This window comes from Pituophis catenifer, unplaced genomic scaffold (assembly GCF_029215685.1).
Source record: "Pituophis catenifer annectens isolate HBS135680 unplaced genomic scaffold, rPitCat1.0.hap2 SCAF_7, whole genome shotgun sequence".
Lineage (NCBI taxonomy): Eukaryota > Metazoa > Chordata > Lepidosauria > Squamata > Colubridae > Pituophis > Pituophis catenifer.
In genome coordinates, this window is record NW_027256887.1 from 59,039,667 (window position 1) to 59,059,252 (window position 19,586).

General features: G+C 39.7%; 1 protein-coding gene across 1 annotated transcript in view; it reads left to right on the forward strand.

Annotated features, from left to right (window-relative positions):
* UBN2 (ubinuclein 2) overlaps positions 1-19,586 on the forward strand; it is a 66,656-nt gene that overhangs the window by 12,632 nt on the left and 34,438 nt on the right. Inside the window, exons 7-11 of the mRNA XM_070946937.1 lie at positions 5,235-5,305; positions 9,523-9,652; positions 11,597-11,715; positions 13,281-13,394; positions 14,411-14,554. Coding sequence (XP_070803038.1) covers positions 5,235-5,305; positions 9,523-9,652; positions 11,597-11,715; positions 13,281-13,394; positions 14,411-14,554 — 578 coding nt within the window. The remainder of the gene's footprint in view (positions 1-5,234; positions 5,306-9,522; positions 9,653-11,596; positions 11,716-13,280; positions 13,395-14,410; positions 14,555-19,586) is intronic.

The window sequence follows — 19,586 nt, forward strand, 5'->3', positions numbered from 1 at the left end:
TATGCATGTCAGCATAGCCTTAGATCAGTGGTTTTCAACCTTCCTAATGCCGCGACCCTTTAATACAGTTCCTCATGTTGTGGTGAACCCCAACCACAGGGGTGGGTTCTAATTTTTTTTACTACTGGTTCTGTGGGCGTGGCTTATTTTGTGGGTGTGGCTTGGAGGTCATGTGACTGGGTGGGCGTGGCTAGCTGGTCATGTGACCGGGTGGCCATGGCTATGTGTATAGGGACTATTCAGAGGGCTGAAAAAAGTCATTTCTGACAGGTCCTCGGACTTTTGACTGGTCCTCACACTTATGACCATCCTCACATTTATGCCTGTGCAGCATTCTTAACAACCATGTCACTCATTTCACAACTGCTTCTCTTCAACATGGTGATAAGATAGGGCAAAAAACGTAAAATGTGAGGACAGTCGTAAATTCGAGGACTGGTCAAAAGTGCGAGGACCAGTCAAAAATAACTTTTTCAGCCCTCTGAGTAGTCCATATGCATAAAAGGATACAGCAATAGAGAGGGATGAAGGAAGGGAAGGGAAATTAGAGTAGGAGTGAGGGTAAGAGAGGGAGGAAGAGAGGAGGAGAAGGAGAAAGGAAGAGGAAGTAGGGAGAAGAAGAAGAGGGGGGGGAAGAGAAAGTAAGAAGGAAAGAAAAGACAGAGGTGGTAGGTTTGAGGAGAAAGATTGCTGTACAATAAAAAAGATGAAAGGGAAGAAAGCCAACCCCAAACAAATATAAAGATATTAAGATAAAGAATGAATTGTTAAACTTTAAAGAATAAAAGAGAACAAATAGCAATAAATAGCAATAATTAGAAACACACATACAAACATACAATGTATTTTCTTTGAACAGAGTATTTGACCGGTTCACAAATTTAAACAGTTGTAGGAGGTTAGCACCCACCCCTTTCCTAGAAGAATGAAATATTAAAAAGGCAGAATATTATATTTTCCTGGATGAGAAATGGAGAAGCATATTTTACAGACAAAGCAGCTCCCACCTTCCTGCCCCCACCCTTTGTTAATGGGCCAGAGGCAGAAAGTCAATCCTTTGTCAAAGGACATTTGCAACACAATAGCAACAGAAACTAACACAATGGGCCCCATCTAGCAACCGAAACTCACCACACGTGACCTGGGAAGCATGTGACCTAGGAAGCACATGTGACCATTAGCCAGCAAGGCTAGCTAAAACCCCCACCCCCTGGGAGTCTGACAACCAATCAGGATATTCTTTCGGGGCCCCAAGAAATGCAAAGCCAGAGAGAGCATAAAAACCCCAGGATTTACTGTATCTGCCCCTTTTCTGTTCAGGAACTCAAGCCATGTGATCCTGTCCACCATTAAACCATCTTTCCAAGCAATCTCCATGTTTCCAGTGTCTTTTTTCCCCACTTGGAGCAGAACCCAGAAGGATATTTCTTCCAACACAGTGTTTAGTCATTTCAATTAAATTTACAATTTCTATATTTCCTTTTTACCATATTTATTCCTCATCTATTTTTTAAAAAAACCAATATTACCCTTCATCCTCATCTCTAATCTTAATCAAATTCAATTTTTCCCTTCTATTCTATATTATACCCCTTCACATTGTCATCTATTTTTATATCCATCCTCACATTGGTTAATTATGTAATTATGTAATACAGTTGTTTAATACAAATTCAACATTTTAATATAAATCAATTAGTTATATAACTATTTTTTTTGTATATTAATCAATATGAACATGAATATTCCAATTATTTCCATGCAATCCAGTTTCTTACAAATCAATTATATTTACCAATAATAATAAACCAAATAATTTCCCCCCTATATTCCTCCAAACCACAACTTAACCATTTCTGCTTTCAACACAATATACAATTAATAGTATCTCAATTATTACAATTCCCTAGTTAAATAGAGCTTTTTTTCTTTTGTGTTTTAAAATCTTGAACCTCCTCTTTTGCCCTAAATTTCCCATTGTTTGAAGTTTTGCACCTACCTTTTTTGGTGAGGAAAAAGAAATCTCTCTGCCTCATTTTGTCACGTTGTAGCAAAGACCCTGCTTACTTTCAATTTTGCTTTTTCAGCAAAGTTAGGGGGAAAAAAATCTGCTCCAGGAATTTACCTCTTTGCAGCTAGCTAGCAACAGAGCCCTCCGCAAAATAGCTGAGAGTAGGGCGGCTCTTTGAAGCCCCGCGGCAAGAATTTAAAGTTTTTTCCCTCTAGCCATCAGCTGGGACTCCGGAGGCAGCAATAGATTGGGAGTGGGCGGGGTAAGCGAACAGCAACCGGCGATCCAACAGAGGCAGAAGGTGAGGGTGAGTGAAGGTGTGGGGGGGGCAACAGAGGGCTTTGGCGACCCCTTTGAAATGGCCGTTCGACCCCCAAAGGGGTCGCAACTCCCAGGTTGAGAACCGCTGCCTTAGATTTTAAAAGACAAGTATAAAAAGTGGAACGAGAGGCACATAAGTAAGGCAGAATATCAGCAAATAGCCCAAGCTGCAAAGATGAAGTGAGGAAAGCTACAGCTCACAATGAACAAAGGCTTCTGACAAAAGTAAAAAATAGCAAAAAAAAAACCTCCTTCCAAAATGTTAAAAACAAGAAAAAAAGTCAAGGAAACAGTTGGTCCATTGCTGGGAAAAAGTGGCAAGAAGGTGACAAGCAACAGGGAGAAAGCAGAACTACTTAACTTATTTTTTTTGCATCTGTCTTTACACAAAGGGAAAAAACAGTCCAACCTATCAAAAATAGCATCACAAAAAACAGATTAGGAACAAAAGTTAAAATAGGGAAGAAAATGGTAAGTGAGCACCTGTCTACCCTAGACGAGTTCAAATCACCAGGACCAGATGGATTACAGCCCAAGGTTATGAAGGAACTGGCAGACAAGATCTCAGAACCATTGAACTATATCTTTCAAAGACCCTGGAGTATCAGGGAACTGCCAGAGGACTGGAAAAGAGCTGATGTAGTTCCCATCTTCAAAAAAGGGGAAAAAAAATAGATCCAGGAAACTACAGACCTGTCAGCCTGACCTTAATACCAGGGAAGAAGATTTTGGAAAAGATAAGCAACCAATCAGCGAACACCTAGAAGCAAACAAAGTAATAACCAAAAGCTAACAGGTTTGTCAAAAAAAGATCATGCCAGACTAATCTTATTGCATTCTTTGACAAAGTGACAAAATTAGTGGACCAGAGGAATGCTGTTGATATAATTTACTTGGACATTAGTAAGGCATTTGATAAAGTAGGCAATAACCTACTACTTGATAAAATAGAAAAATGTGAGTTAGACATTATCACCACCAGATGGATTCGTAACTAGCTGAGCAACCGCACTCAACATGTAGTCCTCAATGGAACTGCATCTACATAGAGGGAAGTATGCAGTGGGGTACCCCCAGGCTCTGTTTTAAGCCCAGTACTCTTCAACATCTTCATCAATGATTGGATGAGGGGATAGATGGGGAACTCATCAAATTTGCAGACAACACCAAGCTAACAGGAATAACCAACACTCCAGAACATAGGCTTAAGATACAAAAGGATCTTGACAGACTTGAACATTGTGCGCTTTCTAACAAAATGAAATTCAATGATGAAAAAAGTAAGGTTCTACATTTAGGCAAGAAAAACAAAATGCACAGGTACAGTATATGTGGTACCTTGCTCAATAGTAGTAACTGTGAGAGGGATCTTGGAGTCCTAGTGGACAACCATTTAAATGAGCCAACGGTGTGCAGCAGCAGCCAAAAAAGCCAACACAGTTCTAGGCTGCATAAACAGTGGGATAGAATCAAGATCACATGAAATGTTAATACCACTTTATAATGCCTTGGTAAGGCCACACTTGAAATACTGAATTCAGTTTTGGTCGCCACGATGTAAAAAAGATGTTGAGACTCTAGCAAGAGTGCAGAGAAGAGCAACAAAGATGATTAGGGGACGAGGCTAAAACATATGAAGAATGGTTGCAGGAACTGGGTATGTCTAGTCTGATGAAAAGAAGGACTACGGGTGACATGATAGCAGTGTTCCAATATCTCAGGGGCTGCCACAAAGAAGAAGGAGTCAAGCTATTCTCCAAAGCACTGAGGGTAGGACAAGAAGCAATGGGTGGAAACTAATCAAGGAGAGAAGCAACTTAGAACTAAGGTGAAATTTCCTGACAGTTATAACAATTAATCAGTGGAACAACTTGCCTGCAGAAGTTGTGAATGCTCCAACACTGGAAATTTTTAAGAAGATGTTGGATAACCATTTATCTGAAGTGGTGTAGGGTTTCCTGCCTGGGTAGAGGGTTGGACTAGAAGACCTCCAAGGTCCCTTCCAAGTCTGTTATTCTATTCTATATACTGTATAGCCGTGATGGCAAACCTATGGCACGCGTGCCAGAGGTGGCACACAAAGCCCTCTCTGCTGGCACGAGTGCCGTCGCCCCAGGTCAGATCTCCGTGGCATTTTTTTCGTGAGCTTCTGTTTCCCTGCAAACACGAAACAGAAGCTCACAAAAGAAAAATATATTAACTCTTGCCGCACGGCCGGTGTTGGGATACCCCGCCTCCCGCCAGCCAGTTGGTCTTTGGGTCTCTGCTGTGCATGCACATGCATGTCCACGCAAGTACACCCATGTCCGCACATGTGCATGTCCATGCTTTTCAGTTTGGGCATGCGTGTGTGCAGTTTGGGCACTCGGTGTCTAAAAGGTTCACCATCACTGCTGTATAGTGTTTTTATTTCATCTATAAAATGAGATTTAGGTTTTAGAAAACACCTTGTTGGATATGAATGTGCAGTAAGTTCTTCTGTATGTTTAGTTCCTAGTTATTCTTTGTAGAAACCATAATGCTTAAAATTTATAGATAATCTAATTTTAATTGCATATTCAAATACAATTGGAAAGTTTAAGAAGTTTTCAAAATAAAATACAACTAGGAAGATCTCAAATATTTTGTGTCCTATGCCAATATATTTAAATGAAGCCAATTGTTACTATTGCTTAAATAATAATATTTAAACAATATTAGTGCTTAAATATAGTAATTTTATCTCCCAGTATTAAACATAGTGAGGAAAAACAAAGTACCTGTGGTATTCTAGAATGTACCACTTGGTACAAACTGAAGTAGCTTTCCTGAGATGTTGAAAATATCCTATGATTACAATAGATTGCAACTTGCTAAATTATTAAAATGCTGGGCTGAAGTGCATTTTTATTGTTGTCTCTAGGCTGCCAAGCTCTTTGATGAAGAAGGCAGAAAGAAATTCTTTACACAGGATATGAATAATATCTTGCTCGAGTAAGTGCTCATTTTGTTTTTCAGAAAAATATTTAGTTTAGTAGAATAAATGTGTTGAGCAATGAGTAGATTTCTAAAGTAGCTCATAAAAATCATTAGAATAGTGTTTATTTGTTGAAGAGTATACTTGTCGTCCCTTGGATATACAGTCCCTTGGACTGCAAAGCGATCAAACTGGTCAGTCCTAGAGGAAATCAACCCTGACTGCTCTTTAGAATGGAGCCCCCTCTGCTGAGTGTGCAAACAGAAGCAGATGGGGGCTCAGATATGACCCTCGGCTCGGAATGAGTGGGGTGACTTGCCTGCCGGGGAGGAGGGGGGCCACTGAGGTGGGGGAGGGGATCTCTGGGGTGTTGGAGAGCCGGAGTATTGTGGTTATGACTGGGAGAGGTAGATATGGCAGGAGCCGAGGGGTAGGCCGCTCTTGGGGAACTAGGACTCGCTGTCTTAAAGCGATTACTTGTTCCGGCCCCTTGGGTTCTGGTTCACCGGGTTCACCTCGTATACCTGGTGACTCGGGATGTCAGGGCCCTGGCTTCAGGCTGCTGCTGTTTAATGCCAGGTGTGTTGTTAACAAGGCCCCCCTCGTTCGGGACTTAATCCTGGAGGAGGGGGCTCCTCCAGGATTATGGCATGCATAACTGAGACCTGGCTGGGCCAGGAGGGGGGGTGTGCCCCTCTCAGAGATGTGCCCAGACGGGTTCCAGATATTGCATCAGCCGCGACTCCAGGGAAGGGGTGGAGGAGTTGCAGCCATTGTCCGGAAGTGTCTTTGCCCTCGCAGGATCCCTGCCCCTGAGATTGTTGGGTGTGAGTCTCTCTTTTTGAGGTTGGACTCGGGTTCAGTTGGGTTTGTTGCTGACGTACCTGCCTCCCAGCTGCGTTACAGCAGCCCTACCTGTGCTGCTAGAGGCGGTAGCTGGGCTGGCGGTGGAATTCCCCAGGCTTATTGTTCTGTCCCCGTCGCACGCACACACACAAACAGACAGCCAGGAGTTAATGAATCAAACAGTCAGGAATTCCTTTAAGATAACAGTCTTTGCAGCAAACCATGAACTGCCTGCCAAGAGATTTTACTCACTAAGGGAGGTTTTTTCTCCTCAGTCCGATATACCAAATTAATTCTTCAAAGCAAAGAATTGTCAAAGTCCAGTCCGAAGAAATCCAAAAAGAGATTCTAACAGGGTTCTAGAAACACGATATGACTTCTGAGCTTTTCAGTTTGTCCGTCACAAGGCCTGAATAGCCGACACACCCCCTTTTATCCCTTGTGGGGTGTGGTCCAGTGACTCAACTCAATCTCTGGCCCGCCCACGCCTCTTTCTCTGCTGTGCGCGCTTATCCTTCCGACGCTGTCTGGGATCCAGCCAAAACTCATCCCCCTCGCTCTCTATCTGCAGCTGCTCCGAAGTGCCTTGCTCCTGGCATATCTCTTGGCCTTCAGAGGAAACCTGAGGCATTGCCAGAGAGGAAGGTCCTGGAGAGGGAGGCCTTGCCAAATCCTCTCCTTCACCTTCTGAGTCCTCTCCCTCTGTTAGGACAGGCTCGGGAGTCAGAGTCACAACACTTATGGTACTGAGGAACTTCAGTTTGCTGTCACTTGGAGAATCCTCAGATGCGGCTCAGGAGTTCATGGCTTCCATGACAACCATGGACCTGACCCAAGTAGTTCAGGGTCTGACTCATAGGGGGGGGACACACACTTGACCTGGTGTTTCTCTCGGGGCAGTGGAGATATGATCTGGAATTAAGGGGTATAGATGCTTCTCCCTTGTCGTGGTCAGATCATTTCCTGCTGAGGTTAGACTTCAGGACGCTACTCCTCCATTGCAGGGAGGCGGAACCGATTAAGTGGTTCCGCCCCAGGCGCCTAATGGATACTGAAGGGTTCCAGAAGGAGCTTGGGGAGATACCTGACTCCCTTGTCCACAGTCCGGCTGAGTCCCTGATGGCTGCCTGGAATATGGCGCCATCTGGAGCACTGGACCGGATTGCACCTTTGCGACCTCTCCATGGCGGTGGATCCAGGAAAGCTCCCTGGTTTACTGAGGAGCTCCAGGAGATGAAGCTCCAGAAGAGACGTCTAGAGCGACGCTGGAGGACCAGTAACTCTGAATCTGACCGAACACTCTTAAGAGCCTTTATTAGGACTTATTTAGTGGTGATACGGCCCCTCCTCAAGAGGCCTTCCCTGGATCCAGCAGAATTAAAGAACTTTCGTCCAGTCTCCAACCTACCCTTTGTGGGAAAGGTTGTAGAGAAAGTGGTGGCACTTCAGCTCCTGCAGTCATTGGAGGAAACAGATTATCTAGACCCTTTTCAGTCTGGCTTCAGGCCTGGCTACAGCACGGAAATTGCTTTGGTCACGCTGATGGATGATCTCTGGTGAGCCCGAGATGGGGGTCATGCCTCCATCTTGGTGCTACTTGACCTCTCAGCGGCTTTCGATACCATTGACCATGGTATCCTGGGATGACTAAGGGAGCTGGGAGTGGGAGACACAGTGTTACGGTGGTTCTCCTATCTCTCTGGTCGATCACAGTCGGTGTTGGTAGGAGGACAGAGGTCGACCCATGGGCCCCTCGTTTGCGGGGTGCCTCAGGGCTCAGTCCTCTCTCCCCTCCTATTTAACATTACATGAAGCCGCTGGGTGAGATCATCTGACGATACGGGGTGAGGTATCAGCAATACGCTGATGATACCCAGCTGTATATCTCTACCCTGCGTCAATTCAGTGATGCGGTGGATGTGATGTGCTGGTGCCTGGAAGCCGTGAGGGTCTGGATGGGAGTCAACAGGCTCAGACTTAACCCAGACAAGACCGAGTGGCTGTGGGTATTGCCTCCTAAAGACTATGTTGATTGTCCATCCTTGGTTCTGGGGGGGGAGAAATTGTCCCCCTCAGAACGGGTTCGCAATTTGGGTGTCCTCCTAGACTCACAGCTAAGATTAGAGCAACATCTGACAGCTCTGGCTAGAGGGACCTTTGCACAGGTTCGCCTGGTGCACCAATTGTGACCCTACTTGGATCGGGAGGCTCTCCTCACGGTCACTCATGCCCTTGTCACCTCACAGTTAGATTATTGCAACGCGCTCCACATGGGGCTGCCCTTGAAAAGTGTTCAGAGACTACAGTTGGTCCAGAATGCAGCCGCGCGAGCTGTCGTGGGTGCACCTAGGTACACCCACATTACACCAATTCTCCGCGAGCTGCACTGGCTTCCTATTGGTCTCCGGTCACAATTCAAGGTGTTGGTTATTACCTTTAAAGCCCTACATGACTCAGGGACAGGGTATCTTCGAGACCGCCTTCTACCGCATAACTCTCAACGACCGGTAAGATCCCACAGAGTTGGTCTCCTCCGGGTCCCATCAGCTAAACAATGCCGGCTGGCGGGCCCGCGGGGGAGGGCCTTCTCTGTGGCTGCCCCAGCTCTCTGGAACCAGTTACCTCCTAAGGTCCGGACCATCCCCACCCTATTGGCCTTCCGAAAAGCGGTGAAGACCTGGCTTTTCCAGCAGGTCTGGGGCCGCTGATCTCACTCTTGTGATCCGGAGAGATCAGGCCATGAATGGTGTGAATGAGTTTTAATGTTTTTAATTTTTAAATGTTTTTTATAATGATTTTAAATGCATTGTGAGCCGCCCTGAGTCTTCGGAGAGGGGCGGCATACAAATTGAATTAATAAATAATAATAATAAATAAATAGAAGGCCAGATCCTGAAGATGAAACTCAAATACTTTGGCCACCTAATGAGAAGGACAGACTCACTGGTGAAGAGCTAATGCTGGGAACGATTGAGGGCAAAAGAAGAAGGGATGACAGAGAATGAGGTGGCTGGATGGAGTCACTGAAGCAGTTGGTGTGAGATTAAATGGACTCCAGGGGATGGTAGAGGACAGGAAGGCCTGGAGGAACGTCCTTGGGGTCGCGATGGGTTGGACACAACTTCGTGACTAACAATAACAACATACTTCTTGTATTTAGGTTTTGTATTTTTTATTCATAATTATATAATATACTTGTTTAGACAAGTTTATGGTATGGACATTAATCACATAAGAGCAGCAAATAAAGCGGTGTTCCTTAAAACAACCAATCCTCAGATTTTTTTTTTCCATAGAAAAAATGTAAACTTGCTTGAGAATAGGCAATAAGACAAGAGTCTTGTCCATGTGTTCCTTATTAGTTGTGAATTTGTTTTCTGTTCAACAGTATTGAGATGCAGCTACAGGAATTGAATCCTACTTTCCGCAATGGAGTGTATTCTCATCTTGAAGCTTTTGTGCCATGCAATAGGGACACATTGATAAAACGTTTGAAGAAATTGCATCTCAATGTCCAGGTAAACCTACCCAATTAAGATACATTTTAATCGAGACGCATCGTAGATGGGTCAGAATTGGTTCCCTGTAGAATGAAGCATTACCTGCATGTCAAGGGTGTTTGTGTCTGTATCTCTGTGTGTGTGATTATAAAAGATTTGTATCCCACTGTTTTTTAAATAGACTAACTTCTTAATGTGCTGTAAACTAGATCACATAATTTCTTTGATGATGATTGTTTTATTTTGAATTATTTTTATTTTTGTATTAATTTGTGAGTTACATTTCTAGTTCCAGGCTCTCTCATACAACTTATTTATTTATTTATTAGTTGCATTTTTATGCCGCCCAACTCCTGAGGGACTCTGATCCCCACTGATTAGAAATTGCAATCCTTTGGATAGACTTTCCCGAAGTAGCTTTTTTCATCTGTTGCTGATTTGTAACTATTAATCTAAAACGTATTTGAGAATTGTTGTGGTACTTTTAAAAATGTTGACTTTTAAAAAAGATGACTCAATTGTGAATAAATTAAAATCCAATCATAATGCAATACTATCATAATTAGACAAGTCCATGATTCTTTTTGGACTTGCTGACTTGTTTTTATGCTAGATCTAAGAATGTACGTTTTAATTGAGAAACACTTTTTTTAAAGCACTGTCAAGAAAATAAGTCTTTTTTATTTCCTTTAACTTACATGATGGTCTGGAAAATTTGGTCCATAAATTTCAAAATTACCTTATTTGTCTATTTCAAGTGATGGGGGGAAAGTACTTTGTCTTTTTTTACCTTAAAAAGATCCAGAAAAGGTAAGAACATTGCAGGATGAATTTTAATGGCTGGATGGAAGATGGATGGATGGATGGATGGATGGATGGATGGATGGATGGATGGATAAGGAAGGAAGGGAGAGAGAGAAAGAAAGAAAGAAAAAGAGAAAGAACACAATTTTTGTATAGCACATCAAGATCACTTCCATTATATTGGTTGAGAAGAGTCTGGCCATTGGTTTATTTCCCGCTTCCCTGCATGCCTAAAAAAACTTCATCTTTTTCTTACTAGAGCCTTTCTCTCTCACTATAACAAATTGGGAGTCGAGTGGCACCACTTCTTAATTAGAAGATATCTGTTTGATGAATGGATAAAATATTTACCAGGAGGCAATGTCTTTGTATTTCATACTCCAAATCCTAAGAAGGTTGGAGGAAACCAAGACAGTGTCTGGAAAGCAAAATATATCAGATGAATTCTAGGTGCCACTTGCATTTTTAAATTTTCAGATTTCTGTGTACATTCTCTCTCTCTCTGTTTTGTTTTTTTGTTTTTTTGCAATACAGTTAATCCCATCTTGGCTATGGAAGATAAATAATGAAAAAAAAAACTCTTTTATATTGAATAGGATATACTGGCTATATCAAGTTGCTCATTATTTGTATCATTGTCATGGTCTGAACCTTTATTCTTGAATTCTAGCCCTAGCAGCCTGACCATGTCTATTTGTCTTTTAATTGTCTTGCTGCCATACAATTACATTACTATGATGTTTTAAATTATTTTACTTTTTTATTCTATTTTATAGCTTGTAACCCTTTGTAAATGACTAAACTATACGTATTTCAAATAAATGAATAAACATGATTTGAAAACAGCAATATAGGCACAGCCCCTTACATCACCTAAGTTTAATTTAATTTGTTATGCTTCTCCTAAGACGGTTTGTCTACTGCAAACTTTATTTTCTTTTCTCTTCTTAACAACTAATAATGTTTTTATTGTTAAAAATATACATTATTGCTTTATTCTTCACAATATGAGACTTTAAAAAATACAATTGTTTTAGAGCCAAGTTAATTCAGAAAATGAAAAACATTGTAGACTGTTCAGGGAGAAAGCTTCAGAGATGCAGTGTGTGAATGTATTACATTGCTTGCATCACTGTTTTAATGGTAGTATCTTCTCAGGATGATCGCTTGAAGGAACCATTGCAAAAATTGAAGTTGGCTATCAGCTGTGTCATGCCTGAACAACTATTCAAATACCAGGAAGATTGCCAGGCACATAGTCAAGCCAAGAATGCCAAGTATGTAGGCAAACCAAACAGAGCTCTTTGGCCAAAGGGGGGAGAGGGGAGATGAATGGGCAGTTGTCCTATTTTATTATAAAATATGATGTTCCAGATGTGAGGAGATTATGTTTGCAATGCTATTTTTCTGCTTATATTATATATATATATATATATATATATATATATATATATATATATATATATATATATATATATATATATATATATATTTCCCTTTTTATAGTACATTAATTCTGGGAATATAATGGAGCATTTATGGGATGGATATGTCTCTTGCCCTAAAAAGATATTGATATCTGTCCATGTATTCACTTGGCTATTTTTTGTCTACTATCTTAGCAAAAGCAGCTCCAGAAGCTATTGCTATTGCTTGTGACAGGTTATATTTACCTAGATATCTATTTCTAGATTTTATCTGTTTCATTTTGTTTTTCCCCCCAACATGCCCTGCATGCCTAGCTAGTACTGGAGTTGTAATTAAAAATCTTTAGCACAAGTGGGGATGACAGTTCATTTCTGTTAGAAAAGCTGTAGCCTGAAGTTCAGCAAACAGTGATGTTGCAATTTAAGTGGGGTCTGGCATGTAAGAAAAGAGCTGCTATTAGTGATCATCATTTTATTTAGTCCTACAGCTAATTGCTGGATTCATTAGTGCTAGCAAATAATCCATTTGAAATTCTTCAGGGACCATCTCATTAAAATTGCCCTGTTTTTAAATTTTCAAGTTTCATTTATGTTCTTGTCATTATAGGAGTAAACTCTTATTAATCTGTGGTTGCAACATATCAAAATGAGCTGATAGCGTATTTTTTGACTAAGAGACTTAAGAAATTTGATTAACAGCTATTTTGTTAGTTGGAAAAGGTGGTACCTCCTGACTTGTATTGACATACATACTAGCTGATAAGTTGTAATTGTATGAAACTTAATTATTTAATTAAGTTAAAACAGATTAACTTCTGACAAATCTTGCACCACTTATTAGTTTTGTAAATGTGGGACAGGACCAAATTGCTTTGCTACAGCTGAATTCTTAAATTATTTTATATGCCGTCATACAACTGACTCTTCTTGTCTCTTTCATATTGGTAGCTTTTTTTACAATTCTTGCAATGAACTAAATGGAAATTGGCTCATTTCAGTGTCCAAGATATGTGTAGATATTCAGTGACTTTTAAGGTGATGGACTGCAAATACCAACTTCTATCTGGAATACCAAAACATCAACTGCTATAGGAAAAGGAGTGGCAGAACCTGAGGATGGATCGGTCTATACTCCCTATGTGGCCACAAGTGAACTAAATCCAACTGTCCTTGAATTGGCCCTTATCTAACACTAAACAGGTGTTAACCCTTTGTTGAATAGATTCTATTCGTAGCCATGATTAGCAATACATCAGTTTAATTAGACCTTCACATAGAGTCCTGATCTTTCCTGCCAGACAATTGCAAATAAGCAACCAGTAGATATCTGAGTCTCTCTGGCAATGTAACGATGGGGAAACAAGCTTACCTCTGTTTCTACTCTTTACAATACTGTGCTTACTCTTTTGCTCCAGAATGCAAGCAGAAGATGAGCGAGACAAGAATGGTTCAGAAGAGGAGGATGACGAGAAACCAGGAAAGAGGATTGCAGGTCCAAGAAAAAAATTCCACTGGGATGAGACAGTGAGGTGTGATACTATATTGTTTGATACTCCACTAGAGATATTCTAAGTTACCATAGCACAGTTTAATAAAACTTATTTCAGATCTATCAGGAAAAAATATTTCTTGGACCTTTTTTCCTGGGATGGAGCATAGTCACAAATGTAAATCTATAATAACTAATGCATGCAGTTCTGGAGTGGAAATGAACTGCATGGAGGTAAAACAGAAATAAGGCTTTTAATCTCGGTTAATGTGAAGCTCATCTTTCTTGCTAATTTACTTGTTCCTAAGCGCTATCTAATATTCACTCTGTAGTTTCCCATACCTTTCACTGCATAAGGCTTTAGACACTTGGCTATATTGGCATTCTTGTCCCAGAATCTTTGCTTTTATTTGTAAAATTAGTGTCTCAGTAAAATTCTGTCCTCAGTATTTGATTTGTCTTAGCTCCTATGTGAGGGATTATCAGAAGAGAAGTTAAAAGGAATGTCAAAGAAATTGAAATAATTTTGCTTTATAGGCTAGAAATCTGAAATGTGCAGTGGTATTTGCTTTACATTTTCCACCAGCTTTATGGGTATGGAGAAGGAAGAAACTCATTTTCATCTTCTCTCTTCAACAATGGAATGGGAATGGGAATGGGAATAGAATGGAATGTTTTATTTGGCCAAGTGTGATTAGACACACAAGGAATTTTTCTCCAGTGCAGATTTGCTTATCTTCATTTCTTAAACCCAATTCTGTATTTAAGTAATTCATACAGTTTCACTTAACAAATTCTCAGTTGTGGAAAATTAGTATCTACCTGTAGTAATTGCAGTGTTCTTGAGTAAGAAATGCCAAGAAATGGAAATGCCTGTTTTAAGTTATAGAAAAGATAAACCAGAATACAAGAAACTGAAAAACCAGTTGCATTATATCATACAGAATACTATGGTTAACTAAATGTTATTGTTGAATAATCTTATTTTTAGAGAAAAAGTGAAAGGTAAATGAGTAACTTTGACAAGTGATGCTTGAGCCAGGTTTATTTCAACAGGGCTTTGCTGTGTAACCTTGTCAAGATAAAGCTGGATTGTTATGAGCTAGAGCCAAATAAAAGTCAATCTGCAGAAGATTACCTCAAGACATTTATGGAGACAGAGGTGAAACCTCTTTGGCCAAAAGGTTGGATGCAAGCTAGGTATGATACCTATTTAAGACAAATATTCTTATTCAGATTTTATGATATATGATCAATTAAGTTTTGTCAGAATTCAAGTATATGCTTTTTTCAGATCCTGGTTTTAATACATTTTCTGAAATAGTGTATATGAAATCATTAATTAGTGCTAGAATTTCCAAATCAGTGTCTGTAGGCCTTAGAGTAATATCTTGATGCCCGTGATGCTCCTATTTATTCTCTTTTCTTTTTAATCTGGTAATGTTACATTGCTGGGAAAGTGCAAAGATGATCCAGCCATCAGCAAATGGAACTTGCTAATTGCATCCCATGGTGCTTAAAACTATAAAATAAACATAAGGCATTGTTTTCTGGAAAATCTAACAGTGTAGATGGCCACTAAATACAAATAAACATTTTTTTATATTGCAAGGGAGGGTTTTTGGGGGGAGAAGTCCAGGGAATATCTTGTTGATTAGTTTGATATCATTTAATTGTAGTAACACATAACCCTGGTTTGTGGTGGGCCTTTATATTTTTTAAGACATTAAGTCAAATAATCTTGCTATTGCGGCAAAATGTGACACTGAGTGAAATGTGACTTACCCATCAAATACAAATAAATCTGTATTTATACAGCTATTCACAATGTAAAATATGTAAGAAAGTGGTATTCTTTTTAAAATGCGAGCAAAAAATTTTTGGTGCCTGAAAGCTACACAACATTTGAACAAGATCAAATGTCCCAATGAATGTGGTCGGACACCAATTAGTCTTCAAGGGCAACCCCTTGTAAAGCTCATTGCATGAATTCTGTCTGGAGATAATGAAGACAAAGATGACTGTTGTCAGAGTTTCGTACTCCAAAAATATATCACAGCTGGTCTTGGTAAAGGCATTCAGGTTTACGTCTTCATCTATAGATCCAAGTGTAATCATGAATTGAAGAGAAACACCATAATTGTAGCCCTGGGCCTCTCCAACTATGACTGCTGGACAGTCACTTTGCTCTAATGCTGTCAACATCAACATAGGAAATGAGATGAACCTCTGTAATTCAGTGCCTCCAAACAGCCATAGGTGATCTGAGATGCTAGCATGATCAGTGTCAAAACCAGCTAAGATCTAAGAGAATAAGGACAGCTACACTCTTGCTGTCCAACACGTAAGGGTAACCTATTGCTGTTTCTGGCCCATACCTGGATTTAAGTCCTATCTGAAAATGACCAGCTAATTAATTTTACCCATGATTCTTTGCCTTGGATTCCCATAATAATCTCCACGATGCTCCATAAAAATGGGAGGTTGGAGATTAGGCTGAAGCCATCTAATATGGGGAAGTTGGAGACATTGTTTTTCACCACAAGCATTCCAGACATCTTTTCTATCATTTCATAGGATCTCTGATCAAGGACAGATTGTTAGAATCCATTCTTTTTTTTACCTTAGAAGTCTCTATGTTCTCTGTCTCCTTATTAATTTTATGGAAGCTACTATATTGCTGGAAATTAAGATTATTGGTGTTTATCCTTTTAAACTTTAATAATAGTTTAAACTTATCCATTTAATTGTTTAATTCATAACAGCTTGTTTTTGGTATAGATAAGAAGTTTAAAGATTTTTTTAAACTGATCTGCTGTATGGTGAACTATGCACAGTTGCTTTGAAACACAAAACGACATTCTACCTAACTCCTAATCAGCCAGAGTAATGGAGAATTTATGGTAGTCTCAGAATCGGATAAATTTTTATTTTAAAAATTTCTATTTATTGTAGTAATCAATCAGAGGGTAGTATTATATCAGTGTGGAACATAATAAGTTGCATTAAAAATAGACCTAAAGAATTAAATTTAGAATTTTGGGTGGAAAACTGCTATTAAAATAACAACAAAGTTAGAAACTTCTGTCTTTGGTCATACTGTTCTATTTTTAGTATATACTATTGCCCAAATGTAGCAAGGCCTAAAGTATTTATGTTTGAATGGCTTTTTATGGACTTACAGAGCTGCTCATTTGGAAGATTAAAAACCAAAAAGCTTCATTCTCCAGAAACCATGTGGCCTGATAAGGTTAGGACAGGAACAGGAACAGGAACAGGCTTTTTTTTTTTTTTAAGAAAATGGGCAAAAGAATACCTGTTCTTTTATACCTCCTCTTCTAGAAATGGTAGAAAAAAGCTGAATATTTCTGTTTAAATGTTGCTGAAATGGAGAATTTAACATGTGAGCATGCTTGATAATCCCTGTCTTCAATGTCACTTACACTGTTTGGCTTTTTGTAGAAAGGAAGCCTATGTGCATAACAGTATTAAGTGTTGATTTCCTTGTTAGCCAGAATCTTAAATGGGCGCTAAAATAATATCTCCTCTGCAGACATTTGTATTGAACCTAAATTCCTGCAGGGAAGCCAGTGTCACTAGAGCAACATTAACAGAATCATTTATTTCAATAATGCCTGAACAGGGCTTCAGCTTTTTAAAAAACGAATTCTAAAGATTATAGCACAAGGTTGAAAGTGGTTGTTAATAGGTAGAGAGCAATACTGATACAAGAACAACTGGGAACTTGCAGAATCTGTTAAAAAATGCATGTAACTTTGAAGCAACTTTAATTTTTCTCAACTATTTTAATGTGCAATATTATTTAGAATCACAAGAATTGCAGGAATAATTAATTAATTACCCTTTTATTTCCCTTCAGTGCATGGGAAGAGTCAGTCTATGCAAGAAGAGCAGGTTGTTATTATTCATGTTCATGATGTGTATGATAAGGACTGGCATGTTAGGATATAAAAAATATTAAGTGCAAGGAATTCAGTACCCCAAATAATTATTTTGATTAGTTCTTTGATTTATAATGAAGATAGTCTAGTACCAGCATACTAGCAATGTGAATATGTGTTCAGAGTGAACACATTTAAAGTGGCTTAAATTGAAAATGTCATTTTGATGTAACATTATTACAAATTATGATCAATTTATGAAACTTTCATAGCTTCTATTTGCTTCATTGTCTTGACTATTTCAGGAAAGTCAATCCAAATACATTTCAGTGTATTAATTATTAATCTTTCTTACTGCCTTGTTTCAATTGTTTGTAGCTTGATTGGGACAAATGTATACACATGTACACATACACATGTAATCTTAACCCTTTTGAGGATTAGAAATTACAAATACTGAATTTAAAAGGTTGATTAATCAGTTGTATAATCGTTGGCCAAAAGTTTTATTCAAGAGTGATTAGGTAACAATAACACAATCTTTAACCAACTATTAATATATATTTAGTGTGGACATATATTTGGCTCTTTATAACCAGTGAAACCTGTTTTCAGCCTGAAAGAGATTAGATGGAAAAGATAAATACAAGTCACAAAACTTTAGTCAAGGTAAGAAATTTAAAAAGCTTGGAGGTGGGTGGATAAGAATGAGCAGCTTACATACGAGAGTGTTCTAAAATTTGGGATTTTTCTTTATAGTGAGTTTACAAAAGTGTGTAACAGTAGCTATTATTAGGATAATAGAAACATAGTTGAACATGGCCATTTGGGTCAGTGGGTGATTGTTCCACTATACAAGTCCCCCCTCTGGCCATAGATGCTGATACCCTGCTTAAAGCAGGGATCCAAATAAAGTATTCCTGATAAATGATTTTATAACTTCTAACTGAGTATGTCCAGCAGATTAGAGCTACTATCTCTTCTTAATCCTTAATAGACATTTTACAACTTCTACCTTAAAATCCTCTCACAATCACTTTTGTAAACATTTAGTAGCAGTTTATCTTTCTATAATTTAAATCTGTTAAATACTTTGGAATATAGACTAAGTCTCGGTATCCTTTTGATATTATCTCTGCTCAGTCTTCTCAAAACATAAATTGGTGTGTGGGTGTATTTTTTTATACAACTTACTTCTGGTTTGTTGGAACTCTTCTCGAAGGATAGCATTCAGAACTGAAAAATATTTGGGTTTCACCTATACAAAATAAAATAAAATTACTATTTTCTGTAATTTGTAAATTAAACTTTTCTTGACATACCTCCCTTTTGCGTTCATATCACATTACTAACTTGCATTCAGTTTGTTGTAATGTTTCAAGATCCTAGTTTTGAAACATCAATTAATTTTACAAATGTTTCCTTCATTTAGAAAGTGTAGAACAAGGTCCTCAAACTTTTTAAATGGGGGGCCAATTCACGCTCTCTCAGACTGTTGGGGGGCAGACCAACTGGGTGGGCATGGTTAGGTGGTCATGTGACTGGGTCAGCATGGCCAATTTCGCAGTCCATTAAACAATACACACAAATTATACTTTAATTTGTTTTGCTCCTGGGGGTATTTTATTTACTTTTGTTTACATGTTGCTCTTTTGGTTGACTTTTCTTTTTACTATATCATTTTTTAAGTTGTTTAGGAGTCTGGTGGTCCACTTTAGGAAACCCAGTTTTGCAACAATTCTTCTCAGCCCCAAGGAGCTTACAGTCAACAAGTTTCTCTCTCTCTATGTCTCTTGTCTCTCTCTCCTTCCTTCCTTCCTTCCTTCCTTCCTTCCTTCCTTCCTTCCTTCCTCCCTCCCTCCCTCCCTCTCTTTCTCTCTCTCTGTCTGTCTGTTTGTCTCTTGTCTCTCTCTCTCGCTCTCCTTCCTTCCTTCCTCTCTGTCTCTGTCCCTCTCTGTCCCCTGGGGGGGGAAGGAACCCCTGAACTGGTGCTGGGTGGTGGGAATCTGACGTCTGGAGGCCGATGAGCTGCGCACCAAAGACCAGTTGGCCAGCGGAGAGGCAGGGCAATCCTGCTGTCCCCCCAAAAGTAATACATCTCTTGTTACTTGAAACTTGAAGACTCAAGGCAGTATGAATGTTTGTGTTATAGCTGCTGGAGCTACTAAACAGCACAGCACTCTCCCCTGACGACTGCCCGCTTGCCCTCCCCTCTGCCTCGGGCCCTGCATCCAGCCCGTGGCCAGGGGACATGGCACTTCCTGGCTAGTCCAGTCGGCGGGTGGGCGAGCAGGCAGCCCTTCAATCCAATCCTCCAGCACAGATAAAAT